General features: G+C 39.0%; 1 protein-coding gene across 1 annotated transcript in view; it reads left to right on the forward strand.

The window, feature by feature from the left end:
* Positions 1 to 507: 507 nt before the first annotated feature.
* TEX14 (testis expressed 14) overlaps positions 508 to 16,126 on the forward strand; it is a gene marked incomplete at both ends in the record, with an annotated part of 23,482 nt that continues 7,863 nt past the window's right edge. The window contains 19 exons of the mRNA XM_009702541.1: positions 508 to 622; positions 911 to 1,076; positions 1,811 to 1,947; positions 2,610 to 2,691; positions 3,126 to 3,256; positions 4,097 to 4,210; positions 4,641 to 4,764; positions 5,532 to 5,710; positions 6,917 to 7,068; positions 7,891 to 8,081; positions 8,293 to 8,443; positions 8,808 to 9,795; positions 10,491 to 10,601; positions 11,762 to 11,841; positions 12,400 to 12,666; positions 13,216 to 13,316; positions 13,640 to 13,759; positions 14,411 to 14,504; positions 15,237 to 15,327. Coding sequence (XP_009700843.1) covers positions 508 to 622; positions 911 to 1,076; positions 1,811 to 1,947; positions 2,610 to 2,691; positions 3,126 to 3,256; positions 4,097 to 4,210; positions 4,641 to 4,764; positions 5,532 to 5,710; positions 6,917 to 7,068; positions 7,891 to 8,081; positions 8,293 to 8,443; positions 8,808 to 9,795; positions 10,491 to 10,601; positions 11,762 to 11,841; positions 12,400 to 12,666; positions 13,216 to 13,316; positions 13,640 to 13,759; positions 14,411 to 14,504; positions 15,237 to 15,327 — 3,394 coding nt within the window. The remainder of the gene's footprint in view (positions 623 to 910; positions 1,077 to 1,810; positions 1,948 to 2,609; positions 2,692 to 3,125; positions 3,257 to 4,096; positions 4,211 to 4,640; positions 4,765 to 5,531; positions 5,711 to 6,916; positions 7,069 to 7,890; positions 8,082 to 8,292; positions 8,444 to 8,807; positions 9,796 to 10,490; positions 10,602 to 11,761; positions 11,842 to 12,399; positions 12,667 to 13,215; positions 13,317 to 13,639; positions 13,760 to 14,410; positions 14,505 to 15,236; positions 15,328 to 16,126) is intronic.

Raw genomic sequence — 16,126 nt, forward strand, 5'->3', positions numbered from 1 at the left:
GAGCACGGGCTGAGTGGTTGTGACCCCGTTTTTTTTTTCCTGGTTCCAAAAACAGATCGGCAGTGTTGTGTGTGGCCGACGCACCACGCAGTTGTGACTGCAGATCCATTTCCTTCTAGGCTACCTTTTTTTTTCTTTTTAATGTAGAATGAAAGTCGGGTTTTTTTTTGAGGAAAATCAGTTAAAGTAACAAAATATTTATCTAGCTCTTAATTACCGCTTCACAAGAATGTAGTTTTTTATTAATGCAGTGCTCTGGTGCTATCTGTGCTCACCCAGATTAATACTTTGCCTCTGGTATTTATACATTTATACAAGCGGTGCATAGTATGTATAGAAAGTTACAAGGAAGGCCATTTGCTCTTTTTTCAATTTCTGTTAATACTATGTTTTCGTATTTCCAGTATCTCAGAGGGAATATGGCACTCAGTTTCACTCTTGATAAATCGTTGCCTTTGCAGTGGGAGCGAACAAGCACTTGCCTTGTAATATTTTGTTTTCTTGTAGGTATTTTTGTTGATGCTGTGAATTCTATGGGTCAAACTTCTCTCTTCACTGCTGCATTGCTAGGTCTTGGTAAAATAGTGAGTGTGCTGTTGGATTATGGCTCGGACCCTAATCAGTTAAGTATAAAAACTTCTTTTCTTGAACTGAAATTGACATCTAATCTTTTAGTGGTTTTAGTCTATGTAATACACAATATTCACTGTATATAAATGCAGAAGTGCTTAAGATGTATGTTGCTATTTTAGCCAGAGATCCTCAGGTGCATAATTTTCCTTATTTTGTGGTGTACGTTGTAGTTTGGGAGTACATAAACATTCTAGTTACGCTGCTTTTTTCCCCAGAAGTACAGCTGGTTGCGTGTAGTAGGGGTAGGTTGAAACATTTCTGCTTTAACATTTCTCAGTCGCTGTTACGATGGAAGCACCCCAATCCATGCAGCTGCATTCTCCGGAAATCAGTGGATTCTTAGCAAGTTGTTGGATGAAGGAGGTGATCTGAGAGTACATGATAAAGATGGAAAAAATCCTCAGTACTGGGCTATGTCAGCTGGAAAAGAAAGCAGCGCTCAGGTATTGTGTCTGATGTGTTGAATATGTGCTCACATCTTCACGTTAAAGTAAAGAAACTCCAACATTCCAGGGATAAATTCTTGGCTTTTACACGTTCGATAATTATTTAACATTATTTTTCAATGTCAGTTGAAGTCCTCATGATTCACATTATTTAACTAAGGTTTTGCTCAGGTGCAGGGCCATGTCTGTCTGTAACTTGTTAGGCCCTTTATGTGTAGGTGTGCAGTGAGGAGAATGACAGGCCTGTGTTTTTGATCCCTGATATGTGTAGTTTGTTTGCATGTCTGTGCAATTCAGGAGTAAACCTGAAGTAGTTTTCAAGTGTATCGCAGTCTGTGGATGAACAGTGTCAGCAAATGTGTCATTTTTGCTAGTGTGGTAGCAAAATGTGATATCAAGAAGGCCTATTCATGACTGTGATATTAAAACTCATAATACTCCTCTTTCCTGTTATTACAGTGCTCCTCTTAAAAAGACACTTGATATTACAATTTTCAATGGGTGAATATCTTGAAAGTCATGTAGTGTTTGAAGTAAGCTTTTGCTTACATTTTCATGTAATTGATTTTCCTCAAGGTTTTCTGTGTATCCATTTCTTGAAATGCGTATTTAAATATTACGAGTAACTATTTATTTTTTCAGTAGTTATAATCTATTAATTTAAAGTAGTTTATCTTGCAGTTCTGAAGTAATTTTGTTGTTGTTGTGTTTTCCCACCCCTTCTTCTCTAGATGCTGGAATTTGTACAGCGTTGTACATTCCACATGCAGGCTGCCATTCAAAGTTTTCCCTCTGATCTACTCAGGAAAGTTGGCTCATCAAAAGCGCTGGTCTGCAGTCCATCTAGGTTTGGTAGTCTTGTTCAGGGGTAAGAATATATTCTCAGGTACTGAGGGATTGAGCTGCAAGGACTTTTACTGCTGCATTCTGTTATCTTAAAATTAACATGTTCCTGTTTCCTTTTGATAATACCAGATTTAAAACCAGTGTGTGTTAGGAATGATGATACTTTTTATTTCTGTTGTGAGAGCTGCAAATAGAAACTTGGTAGTTGCAAGTACCTGTATATCAAGAGATACTCTTGAGATCAGCAGTATGAAGTACTGGATTTTAATGGTGTTAAAATGATGATAACATGAAGTGGTTTGTTTCCTGATCTTTTAAGGTCACTGCAAATCTTTTGGTGGTGTTTCCAACCATTTCAAGACCTTTTATGTCAGATACATGTTAGGACATACACGTACTTGTGAACAAAAAGCGATGCAGGATGCCTGTACATGTATTTTCTTTTTTTAATTGGACATCTTGCTTTAAACATATAACAGTGTATCTAAAAAGTTTCAGTGAGTTGCACAATAATTTGGAATTTCAGCATCCGTGTTACACTTTTTGTGTGGGACCAGTCAAATGTAACATTTGAAATACGTAACTGTTGCAGAATTTCTGCATCTTTTTTCACTCTCTCTTTTGTGTTTTATTCAAAGCCTTGGCATATTAGTTAGTCTTATTGCTTATGTTTTTGATACTTAGAAGTGTTGGCGGTCCTCTCGGTAGACTTCTAAAAGGTGGAGCTAATGCAGCCAAGAACATTTACAGCTTTGGTTTTGGGAAGGTAAGATACTATGGATAATGATTTTCTAATGATATTAGTTCAGTTTTTCAGAGGAGCACGTATTTGTGCTCTGAATTCACAGTAATTACCCCACCTGTGTTTGTTTTTTATTTGTAGTACATTCTTATTTCTCCTGAAACAGTGGGGAAAAAAAACTGTGGAGAGGTGAATAGTCGTGCCTATCAAAGGAAGCTGTTTTGGAACAGGCAATAGAAACTCTCCTGTTGAAGTTCTTAATGACTACTTCTGCTTTCTCTGTTTCAGCTTCCCTAGAAAGTTAAGCTTTTGACATAGATATCTTAACCAAAGCACAGAAATGAAATGTTGATGCTCCCATTGCAGTGATTGCGCTCAAGTTTTTAGTGAGCTTGTGGCAGATGTGACGGATCTTGGGAACTGTTGCATATTCCTTTTGGTTATACCCTGGTGTTCAGTTTTATCTTGCAGGCAGCGGGCATCTAGGGTACTTGGCATCTCTCCCCATTATAGGGGAAAAGGACCTGGTTCAGGCAGATGATGAACCCACATTTTCTTACCATGTTGGACCATACATGATCATGACAAAGTAAGTGGAATCAAAGGGACTTTAGCCCCTCTTAGTGTGTATCTGTTACTATTAAGCAGCAAGTTGTTGTACCAGATGCTTTGTTTGGATAGTTTTCTTTGTCTATTCTGTATTCATCCACTGCTTTTTGCTTGCAACTTGTTTTTTGCAGTCCACTGATTAGTATCTTTAGAATCCCTTGATATCTGTAGGTTGCTCTTGTCCTTTCCAGCAACATGAACCCGATTATGGTTATTCATTGGTAGCAATGTTTCAGTACTGATTCCTTTTGTGGTGGGAAATGTATTGCTGGGGTTGCACAGGCTGTGTTGTTCGGTGTTTAGTTCTCGTAATTGTTGGGTCAGACCCCAGGCCTCTGGATCTGCATGTCTGTAGCCCACTTACTCAAACCTACGGTGAAATGAGAGTTGCAAGTGCAGGCTGAGCCTTTTATTTATTTATTTATTTAAAAAAATCTTTTGTATTTGTGTCTCAGAGGCATCCAGAGAATTGACAAATTGGTGATTTAATCTTCCCAAAGCTCTGGCTTGAATCACAGTGGGCTGATGACCTTTAGTGAAAGGAGTTTTAGAGTGTCCCTGTTTTCTACCTTGGGTCATGGAAGGGTAGCGTCTTTCAACAACAAACCTGTCCTGCTGCATCTGGTCTTTAACAGGACGAGAATTTATTGTCAATTTGAAAGAGTACATGGTGTAGACAGGATCATCAAAATAATGTTACTAACGGTAGGAGGCAGCACCAGAGCATTTCAGAATTACAAAATATTTGTAAGTAATCCTGTAACTGGAAGAAAATACTGCAGAAGGCATCTCTTAGAAATTCCTCCTCTTATCCTTGTAGCTTAACGTGGGGAGGCAGCAGAGTTACAGTGAAGGAACTCAGCTTTGAGCCCCATCAGAACTGTAGTAAACTACGCTTAGCTGATCTTCTCCTTGCAGAGCAGGAACGTAGCAGGTAAGAAAGGATGTGCAGTAGCCACAAATGCTCCTGGGGTTTGGGTGTCTCCAGTGATGTGAGGAAATGTGATTAACCTCAGGAGGAGTGTTAGGCTATGATTGTGGTTGCACTTTCTCTCCAAATGAGAAATAGAGCTCTCTTTCTTCTCCTCTCTCTTCCCACTCCATTTGCTCCCTGGTGGATAATACAGGAGAAGACGATAACCTATTCTTGTGTGTCTGGATGAACGCTTCATTGCACATTTCTTGAATGGCTTATTTATAGATTGTCTTAGTTGTGACAGTCAGCACTGTTTCCTAAATGCCTCCTAATCTATAGTTCTTTTAAATTTTGGGGTATTGTATTGTATTGATAAAAACACCTGGAAGACCAGGACACTCTTAATCTCAGATTTGCCTTACAATTTTTGTTTCCTTTCCCTTTGCAGTAAGCTCCGTCATCCTCATTTGCTACAGTTGATGTCTGTTTGTCTGTCTAGTGACTTGGAGAAAACCCGTTTAGTATATGAAAGGGTTAACTTTGGTTCTCTGTACAGCATCCTTCATGAAAGGGTAATTGGAATACTTGTTTTTTAAATAGTAATTAATTGAGAGGAAGAAGTTTAGTGACTACATCTACCATTTTTACTCAAAGAACAAGACGACAAAATCATCAGTCTGTGTATCTGGGTTTCTGTTTCATTGCACAGCTATCAGATACTCTGTGTAAGCTGGTAAAGTTTGTAATTGGCAAATACTTCCGTTAATGTTTAGGTGCAGTTGCATTGATTTTTCTTGTTTGGTGTCAGTCTTAAAATGGTTACTGTTAAATTCAATTGAACTACTCTGCTGCAAATGTGGCAAGACCAGCTTTTGACCTCAAATATTTGCATGTGGTACATCGCAGACTGTATAAAACTGAAGGCTTGAACTCAGTTGTGGTTCCTTCTTTTTTTTTTTTTTTTTTTCATTCAACCGATCTGGGTATTATTTTTGTCATTCAATATTTCTCTTTTTTTGCAGTTAATTGAGTCATATTTCTTTAACTGTTTGAATGTGGACATCTAAGTTACTGGAGAAATTGCAGTCAAAGGCAAGAAATTCTGAGTTCATTCTGCTTCAGAGTGAATTTTGGCATAGTCAATATGTGGTTTTTTCATTACTTTTTAAGGTATTAGTTGGTTTGGTATTGAGAATGAACATTATTTAGCAAGTGCAATTCATCTGACTTTGATTACAGTATGTTTCATGTTTCCTTTCTTTGCTGCCTTCTGTACAATAATAGTTTTCACCTACATCAAGCTGCAATGCGAATTTCGTACTTCTGGCGTTTTTTTCAGCGTACAGAATTCCCGGTACTGCACATGGAGATGATTTTGCATGTGCTACTTCAAATTAACGATGCTTTGCGTTTTCTACACTCCCGTGGATTTATCCACCGTTCAGTTACCTCCTATGCTATTCAGATTGTTTCTTCTGGTGAGGCGAAGCTGTGCAACTTGGAATACATGATAGAGAGGTAAAGAACTTCCTCACTGTTTCTGTGAAAGGGACAAATACAAGTAAAGTCAAATTTGGTGCTAAATTCTTCTGAAATGCCCCTCTTGATGACTAGGGACTCCTGCCTCTGAGTCAGGCAGCAGAGTTGCAGGAGTAAAGAACTCCCAGTGATTACTGCTCAGGTACATTAACTTTGCCACAGGCAGTACGGCAAGTTTCAGGTAGACTTAGTTTCTATGTTGTAAGTATTTAAAAGTAGAAACTAGTAAGAGAAGCAGCTCTTTACTGGACTATAAAAAGTAGCATCATAGAGAAATAGAACCTAATCTTACAGAACAGAGATGAAATTCCTCTTTGAGTCACTAATTCTGCTGCTGGGATGGAAATAATTGAAGTCTCCTCTTGTTATGCTGAACTTGTGCTTATGGAGGCTTACCTAAAATGGTTGAAGATTCCACAGCTCATTGAACTGGTAGTAATTAAGTGCCACCAGTGACAAAAAGAGTATTTCTTTTATGAGGGACACCATTCATTTAATCTAGGTAAATTGTTACTTATATACATTTTTTTACTTCTTTCCTGTAGTGCGGTCTGATTAGAAAGGAAGTAAATAGCTGATTAAGAGCTGGCCCAGCCTTAAATGGTGACAACTGTAAAGAAAGAGAGTAAAATTTGCTGATGGTAATGTCCTGAAAGGAACAAAGATACTTTTTAACCTCCTTGCAAACTCAGTTTGTTAATAAATCTTGGCAATTTCTTGGGTATTTCAGATACAGCTTACTGTGAAATGAATAACAAAAAACCCCTATAGTTAAATGTGAGAAGGAAGTTATTTTCCAGACATATGTATACATTGCAAGATAAATGTTGGCAGGCTAGGTGGCATCTTCTTGTATTTTGTCCATGGTCAGAGAATGCTGGCCAGAGCTAACGGGTTGTTTGTAAAATTCCTGTTGGGAAATTTTCAACTTTCTCTGATTTCTTTTTGAGTGTGAGTTTACTAAAGGAGGTGTTACTTTTGCTGGAAGGTCTTTGGTGTAATGTGCCAAAATACGTTTATTGGTGTGAAAATATTACATATTTTTCTTTGCAGGTATGCTCTGGACCTTTTAGGTATTTAAACTAAAAGCAGATATAACACACTCAAGTGTTTAATTCCAAAAGAGATGCCTTGTAGTTGAGCATACTGTATGTCCCAATTTACAACTTTCTTCCCTTTACACAGCAAAGATGGCGGAGAACACAGTGATCTGACACGTATTCCTGTCCCAGTCCAGCTGTATAAGTGGTGCTCTCCTGAAGTAGTCCTTGAAAAAGCTGTCACAGTCAAATCGGATATTTACAGCTTCTGTACAGTAGTGCAGGAGGCCTTGACAGGTATATCTGTAGGTTTAGGCTTTTGTCACTAGGGTAGCCCACGGGATGTTTTCAGTGCAGACTGTCAGCACTCTAATGTCTGTTTAGTTCCTGTATGGGACTGGATAAAACCTTACTGTGATGGCTCATACAGAGTTAACTTGGAAAAGGAACCCTCCAGACAGAAAACCCAAATGTTAAATGAGAATAGCAAAGACTACTGGAAACTTTTGTAAAATGTAATCAGAAAACTTAAAATTGCATAACTAAAGGATGAGATTAATGGTTGGTATTAGAGAGATACAATTTTCTGTATGGTGTTTTTCTGCTGCTTATCTTTCTCCTTCATACGAGGACAGCAAAACATTCAGTTAAGTCTTTGCAATGTGCAAAACGAGCCTGTGCAGCTTTCGTCGTTTTGATCACTATGATAACTTAGAGATAATGTGATGGTGGTGGTGTTATTACAGATACTGTAATTTATCTCTAATGTTTTCTGTTGACTTCGACTATTTTGACAGTGAAATGGGAGAAACAATTACCCTAAAAATTAAGTCATCTGGTAGCTAGTTGGTAATGAAGAATCCAGAGCGAGGTTTACGGTGTAACTGTCCTCTAGAGATTCCTGTCAACTCCCTTTAGAGCATCCACTCTTGAACTAACGTAGGGAGGAGATGCCAGACTGGACTGAGCGCTCATTTGGTTTGTTACAGTAGTTGTAAATTGGGAATGTGCTGACAATAATGCTTCAGTGTCTCTGATTCTTTTCTCTTTTTTTTCTTTTTTTCTTTATTTTCATTAACATTTATATACAGCTTATGACATAAAGCCTGTATCTTGCAGAGACCCCTCCCTGGAAAGGTCTTGAAGACTCAGTTATTAAACAGCTCATAATTTCGGGACAACAGTTAGAAGCAGATGTCAGACTTCCTATGCCCTATTATGATACCTTAAAGTCAGGGCTAGAACCTAAGCAGAAGAACCGCTCCGTGAAACTTCAGGATATTCAATATATACTGAAAAATGACTTAAAGGTGACTTGCAGGGTTGTAGCCTTTCATGTATTTAAAACGTCAGAGTTTTGTGTCCATTCAGGTTTAAGTTGTTCTGCTTAAATGTAGGTGGGAGGCAATCCAAACATTGAGTATCCTGTTTGGATCATGGAGGCAAACCACCTTAGAAGAGAAGGTTGAGACATGGAACTGTCAAATATAGTCCTCTTTTATTCCACTTTTTGTGTTACAGGACTTAACAAAGTCTCAGACTGGTCATGGTGATGAAATGTCAAAAGCACAAAGACGCGCTGTTTTTGCAGATGCGAACATCTGTTTGGCACCAGCTTTTAGCTACCAGAAGAGAACACAGGAATTGCAGGGAAAAGAGAGAACCGAGGCTGGTGAGTTTCTTTTAGCAAGATGTCCTGTGTCCTTCACTTAGCATGTTCCTCAGTCTATAAAGGTCTAATGTAAATAATTAAAATATGAGCACTTAGAGATTTTATGACATAGTTTGAAAATAGAAAACAGTTAGCTTTGGATTCTAGCTACCACCCTAATTGTTAATGTAACCTTCATGTAACGTAACGTGAACCTGTAGTCTTAAGCCTGGTTAATATTTGAAGTTCAGGCACACTGTTTTCAGCAGAGGTGTTAAGTGCTGCTCATGTAATCTCTAAAAGCCATGAACTCCTAAATGTACGAAAGCAGTGTGTGTGATGGACATCTGGAGAAATGGCGTAACACTTAAAATCAATTTTTCAGGCAGCTCTACTGCCCCAAGATTTCTTTTTCCTGAGGAGAATAGCGCTTTAGTGGACCAAGTGGCATCAACCAGTGTACAGCCAATTGTAGAGGACAAAAATCGTGATGTAGCTTCTGAACTCCAGATGACCCTCAGTGGCAGTGATGTGGATGACAGCCTCTGTAGCTTTGAAATCAATGAAATCTTTGCCAGTTATCCAGAATTTCACGAAGACTTCCTGGAAGAAGGAGCTGGATTAGGTCAAACTCTAAAGGATGACAAAAGGGAGCAAAAGGAGGAAGATAAGGCTTCCCTGAGAGACCCATGTGTATCCCCTGGAGAGCACTGTGAGGAAAAGCCAGTTTATGAGGAAGGTGGCTTTTCAGAATCGGGTACAGAGTACACTACAGAAGAGGAGGAGAGGATAAGTGAGGCCTCTGACCTATGCATGCTGGCACAAGTGAGAGGGGATGCTGGGGGAAGAATGAGTAGTGTGTCCCAAAATGAGCAGCACATCAGCAAATGTGTCCTTGATTTAAAGATTGCTCAAAGCATGTTGCAGCAGACAGCAGATTCTCTGTGCAGAACAGAGGAGAAACTGGACAAGTTAGAAGCCACTGAAAAGCAAAAGAAGCTGTTCCAGGAAATCAGAATGAATCGGCTTTCTAAGCAGATTTTTCGAGACGAACACTGGAACAGATCTGATGATACTTCCCAAAATACTGATAACCCTTTTTCTGGAGTTAATACTTTTTTATGGAAGGCTATAGGTCCACCATCAAGTGACTATATTCCACCACCGATAACATGTCAGAGGCAAGGAGCATCGGGTGGAGACAGTTTCCAAGCTATTTCAAAGACAGCAAATGAAACAGAGGCAATTCAAAATGAAAAGTGGAAGTGCTTTCGTGAGATGAGTAGGAGTAAAAGTGAAAATTACCATCGTGATCTTGGCTTCAGTGTGATGAAAAGCCTGGATGATCAAATGAACCTAGACGATAAGGTAAAGAGTTGAGCAGGGTGACTGTGTTTATCACTTCTGTATTCCTTAGCAGGTGGTTATGGATGGTGTCCCAAGAGGAGGGATGAATCTGTCTTTTAAAACAAATGCTCGTGCCATACGCGTTTACTTATAGGAATAAAACAGTCAGCTCAGCAGTGCAATAGTATTATTTCTTCTTTCTCCCCACCCCACCCAGCAAAATACTAGTCCAGTTGCTCAGGAGGGAATAAAAATCCTGTATGAAACAGGAGGTGGGACTGTTGGGGAAAAGGGCAAGTGGAGAAAGATTTTTGTTTGTATACTTAGTTATGGAGGTCTAAGCTGTCATTAATAAGGGCTTCTAGATAATTTTCATTATTAAATACAAGCAGTTGACATACTTAGCCCAAAGAGAAAGAGAGAAATTCATGTATATATCTGCTGTGGGAATAATCTTGAGTCATTTGGGGCCACTCATTCCCCTGGGAACTACACATTGTGACAGTCTGCCTCTGTATGTATGAAACTTGCTATAAATCCACAGCAGAGTTTTCACTAGGCTAAGGCCTAGGGTTGTCATCCCTTCTCTTGAGCAGTTCTACCAAAATACAACCTAGGGAATAAAGTCTGCATGGTCCAGTTCTTAGTATATCTTATAGACAGCTCAACTAGTAATTACCAGAATGCCCGACATGCTGAATCATGGCTTGTTGGACTCATTTCAGTGTTTACTCCCACGTGTATCTGTAAGATGCAAAAAACCCTTCAACTTGCAGTGTCAGAGAGGAGGTGACTCACATTCTGCAGCAAGTGGAAGTGAAGAGGAGAGGTGGTGAGTTTTGCTCGTATTCACAGAGTTAATTCTAGCAGATTCAGCTTGATACAGCCACTGTCAAAAGTAGCCACATCCAGGATCAAGGATGGCATTAAATGTTTTTTTCAGTGAGCCAAAAGCCATCTGTCCAATTAGGACCCTACTGTGATTCACTGTCAGCTGCAGAGCTGACAGGGTAACTGCTGCCACAGGGCAGTTATTTTAGAGAGTGCTGTTCAGGCAGATTCCAAATGCCTCTCTGATGGAGGTCAGTGGTCCAAAACTGTAACACTGCCTAAGGAGAGCAATCCAATAAGTTACTGGTAAGGGTGGTTCTCTCTCTGCACAGCCTCATTCCATTCTCAGTAAAAATACTTGGCTTTCATCGATGTAGGACTAGGACCTGTGTTAGGGGCTATGAGAACTTGCTAAAGTCAGTGACAACAGAGCATGTGTTACTTCATTGTGTTTGCTGTGCCTTTTTAATGTTGTCCTTTTGTATTTCTTAAGTATGAGTGGAAAGTAAATGTTAAAACTACCTGGCAAAACTTGTGCAAATTAGCGTATCTTATTAGTTGGAAAGATGGGGACAGGCAGCTCCTTCAATGTTTGGGTCAAATCAGTCGGGAAAACTGTTGCAGTTTTTGAGTTGATTCATGACCCAGTTGGATCAGTAAGACCCGTTGGTAAAGGACAAACTTGGTTTGAACCTAAGTATGCCAGATGCTGATGTGTGGTTAGATGGTCAAGTGAATGAACTCTAGATCGGAATCGGGTTGGCAGTAGGATTGTTGTTATCCATGTCTGAAGTTCTGAGTATCTTCGGTTGTCCACAGAATCACCTTACTGACCTGAATAAAACACATAGCACTCATTGTCTGATAGTGTTTATATAGATGTATCACCTGAAGGCAGTTGACAGCTTTTGAAATCTAGATTTTAATGTACAGCTTGTCTGGTTAATCTGTAATAGACCTAAATAAATGTCTGTGCTTTCTAAGCTTCTGACGGCTCAATCTGCTAGTTCTGTTGGGTTCTTATAACATGTGTGCTCTCAGCTTTTTAATTAACATTAACACAACTGCTAGCCTTTTACTGACTAGGGAATACTTAATGCAATAACACAATACACTTGTGCATTGACAGAGTTTGATGCATTTAATAACAATTTATTATAGGTGCTATCCGAAATCAAGATCTGAAATTTACAGTACAAAAATAAGTGAGGAGAGAAGGATGATGCAATCAGAATGGAGGAGTAAGTAAATCAGTGTTAATTCGACTTTAATATTAGCAAGTCTTGGTGCAGTGCAATGCGTTAAAACTTAACACATTTTGCTACTTGGGGAAGGTCTGTGTGCCTTAATTGCTGAAGCTCTATTAGGCTATTCTTGGATGAAAACCAAATGAGTAGGATCCTGTATCTTGCACGTTCAGGGCATAAAATAATCACAACCACATTAAGATGGTTTGATTATAAAGCTCAGGGAATTTCTAGTCCTGTTTTGGAGGATGTAAGGGAAGGGACAGTGTATGAATTTAGAAAGGGTAGTATAGCAGTAACCAGTGGATGGCAGTACAGGCATGAATAATAGAGAGTGCAAACTAACAAAAATTGTTCGCTTAAAGACTTATCCATATCAATTTATGCAGGTTTTAAGCTTTTCTTAAAATGGAAGGAAATGTTTTGATCTTTTCATGATAAACGAGTTTACAGGCTGTAACTTCAGCAGTCTGCAGACAAATGAAACACAGGGAATACTTTGACAGTCCAGATTCTGTTGTGTGAACTGGTAATTTTGTTCTTTTTGTGTAGCTGAAGTAAAGCAAATGGCCAGAAGAGTGGCCTCGGGACAACTAGAACTCCGCTGTCCATATCCGGCCAGTGACTGTGCCTCTGAAAGCGAAGTAGAGAGTGTAAAGGAAGCCTTTCAACATGTCACTGTTAGAGTCCAAAAAAATCAAGACCAGCAAAGATATAGGTGGCAGACAGGTGGTAATACTGAACCTTGGGATCTGGGCAGTGAGGATAAATCTGAATCTGAGGAGAGTGATCTGGAGTCTGCATTCAGAAGTTCTGGAGGTACGGTTGAAAAACAAAAAATAATTTCTTCTCTTTTTGTCTCTCTCCGTCTCCCAGCAGATTTCAGCTTCTGTAATTTTGCTACAGTAATTGTCAATTTTATGTTCCAGAGTCTTGCCCCCAAAGCAAGTAGGTCAGTCAGTCATTGGTGAACATAAGTGACAAAGATGAGTATTGCATGTAGATAGGTGGAGGTAATGTCCAGTGAGCTTGGAGACCCTTCATCACCATTGGTTACCATGTGTCAGCATGGGAGACCCAAAGCTTTCAAATCAACGAGTATGCTTTCGCACTTTCTTTCAGTTGGACTATGGAGATGCTTTTTCTGTAGCAGCATAGTGACTAGTGCTTTTGTAATAGTTATGGATAAAGGAACAAGGAAAGCTTCATATGCCTAGATTAACAATGTGAGCATTTAAAAGTCATTATTTCTCCATGTTTCTGATAGACAGTGTAGTTTCTGTCTACTCTCATTGATATTCCATCAGTGGTTCAGATCACTCCCTATTATTTTTTGCCTAATAATTTTGTTCCATTTTGACATCCTAGGGGGAAGTTGCCAGTCACCATCACAAGATGAACAAGCAGAGCCTGGAATAGTCATTCATAAGAATTCAGTCCTTCCTCAACAAGTTGAGAATCTCTCTAGAGTATGTATAGTAATCCAAAAAATCTAGTTGCAGCTAGTTATCTGTATAACAGTTTAGCCTGGTGTCTCCATGTTGCACACTGAACTACAACAGCTGATCTTTTCAGTTGTGATCTGACTAACAATCCCCTCTCATCCCCCTGTGTTTTCGGTTTAGTTCTGTAAACCATCAAGGTAATGTAAGGAGCAGGAGGTAGGTTGAAACTCAGAGTGATCAAATTAAATATAATTTCAATTTGATGCAGTATTGTTTAATATTATTGACTACACTGTCTATTTAATAGAGAGTGGAGAAAGCATCTCAAATAATGGTGTCTTTCACAGCGGCATTCAAGGGAATTACATTGTTGCCTTAATTCATCTCCTGATGTGTCTGAAGAATTCTTGACTCCTGATCCTGATTATTTCCTTCCTTCTACTACTCAGGGAAGTTCAGAACTAGAGGTAAAAATAACAGAAAAGACAGGAATGAAGTCTGTGTCAAGAACTTTGGACGTAAGTTACACAGCGTGTGGTCTTATTGTGCTCCCATTTGATTTGAAGAAGAGCTGTAGAAAATGGGAGAATGACAGTTTTTATTCTTTTCTTTTGAAATAGTATCTACAAATAAAGATTTATCTAAAAGTAAGAAAATTCTAACCCTGTTCCTTTAAAACACATACACTTGCCGGGGGGGGGGGACCAAAACATAACAAAAAACCCCCACAAAAACCTGAAAAAAAAACCCCAAACAACTAAAACCCCACAGACACCCGGACTCTCAAAACACCAAGGGCCTATTTTCTTCATTTGTTTGCTAGGCAATTACATAATCTGTGGCTGAGAAAAGTTTTAGGCAGTTGATAATCTCAACCTTTCCTTCACAGCTCTATCAATTATAGTACTTGGTAGTCTTAAAACAATCTTCATTCATTTGTTGAAGATTTGAAACTATTGTATGGACTATTAAATCCAATCCATGCTGTTTACTGATAAGCTTTTGAAAAGTTTGTCTCTCCATTCTGATTATTATGAACATTATCCTGTGAGAGTTGTCCTGCCCTTCACAGCTTGCCTGTGAGAAATTGAATTCGCTTCCTTTTTCCCCCCCTTCAGACCTCAGATGCCGAGGACAAATTAGAAGATGCTTGTGAAGAATTTTTACAGAAACAGTTACCTGAAGTTGCAGGATCAGGTACTCAGGTTTCAGGTAAATGTGCTCTTTCTTTTGAAGGTACTTTTGAGTCTTGTTACACTTAACATTTTTGTCAGCAGCGCTCCTGTCAGAAGGCTGGAGCTTGATTCTTCAGTGTCACATTGTCTCTTATTCCTCGTTATTTTAGTGAGGGTTCAGGACACTCAGGCTTTTGGAAGATGATGTTTGAGCATTGCAGTCACCAAAATACTGTTCAGTGCGATGATTATGTACTTGCTGTGTTTCAGTTTAAAAAAACAAAACAAAACAAACCACAAAAAAACCCAAAAACAGAACCCCAAAACTTGTTTGCAACCTTTTTTGTTTTTACCCTAGGGCTAGATTTAATCTTTTTATGCAACTTGCTGTGGTGCTGGAAAGTGAATTAGAGTTGTATTTACACATTCATATTCTTATTGCTAGAAGGGTTTTGAGTTTAAAAACTGTAAGAGCTGACATTGTGTGTGTGCAGAATAATAGAAGGATCATAATTTCTCTAGTCTGTTGCCTCTCAGCTCAAATTTGTAAATGTTGCAATATTCCCCAGTGCTTCAGTGGTTGACTGTTTGGCAGCTGTGGTATGTTTATGAAAATGCATCTTTAAAACACATTTGTCTCTTGACAATAACAAAGGTCACAAGAACTAGAAAATTTAATAAAGTTCCAATTTCCTGTTCAATGAGTTGTGTTGCTTGCTTTTGTACTCACAAAACCCAATAACAGGGAACATTTGTTACTTCTATTCAGGAGGAAAAAAGCTATTCTGTGGCACAGCAGCACAGAACTCTGGCAGTAACACGCTAGGAGTGAATCAACTTAGCCGTATGCCCGTAGCCAGGTAGATAGACTTATGCTTGCAGTAACGATGAAAATAAATTCGGTTATAAAATGTGCTCTCTTTATTAATTCTGCTTATATATCTCGTATTCAAATAAGATACAAATGCTGTTTTTTAATCATTACCTACATACCATAGTTCCTTGCCAAGGAAATCCTAAAAGGACTTTCGTAAGTCTCATGGGGTCTTGTCTTTTACAGTGTTCAGTTGGTTGGGGTTTTTGGGTTTTGGTTGGTTGTTTTATTTTTTTTTCTTAATGAGGGAACAAAAATAGGAAAAAATAAGTCATGTATATATTACAGTTCCTTTTACACTGATAAACTAAAGTCTTAAACAGAGCAAAGATAATTCAAATTAAGGCTTCAGTCATCTGTTTCCATTTTGTTGTGCTTTGGTTTTGGAGCTCAAGTGGCATGAAGATCAGGCCTTTTTCCCTCCTGTGGGAACAATCCAGTGCTCACTGTATCTTGCCTGCAGATAACATTAGCCGAGGCTTGGAGACTTGCAGTCTCATCTGTCAAACATGAGGTGTTTATATCCAGTATTTTTGTAAATTTTGTATTCTACTAGTATGCAGAGATGTTGGCCAGAATCACCACCTCGTGCTGCAAAGGCTAGTTTCACTTAAAGAGAAACAGTCCTCACCCTGAAGGTTTCTCAGCAGTGGCTTTCAGGCTTCTTAAAAGCCCCTAGCCTCCCTGTACCTCAGCTTTCCTTGTGTTCCTCCAGAGTTAGCAGCTGCTCACTTTCTCCAACTGTGGGAGCGAGAGCTGCTTTTACTGACTGTCAGTGTTGTACT

The sequence above is a fragment of the Cariama cristata genome, unplaced genomic scaffold (genome assembly GCF_000690535.1).
Source record: "Cariama cristata isolate BGI_N322 unplaced genomic scaffold, ASM69053v1 scaffold20116, whole genome shotgun sequence".
NCBI classification, from domain to species: Eukaryota; Metazoa; Chordata; class Aves; order Cariamiformes; family Cariamidae; genus Cariama; species Cariama cristata.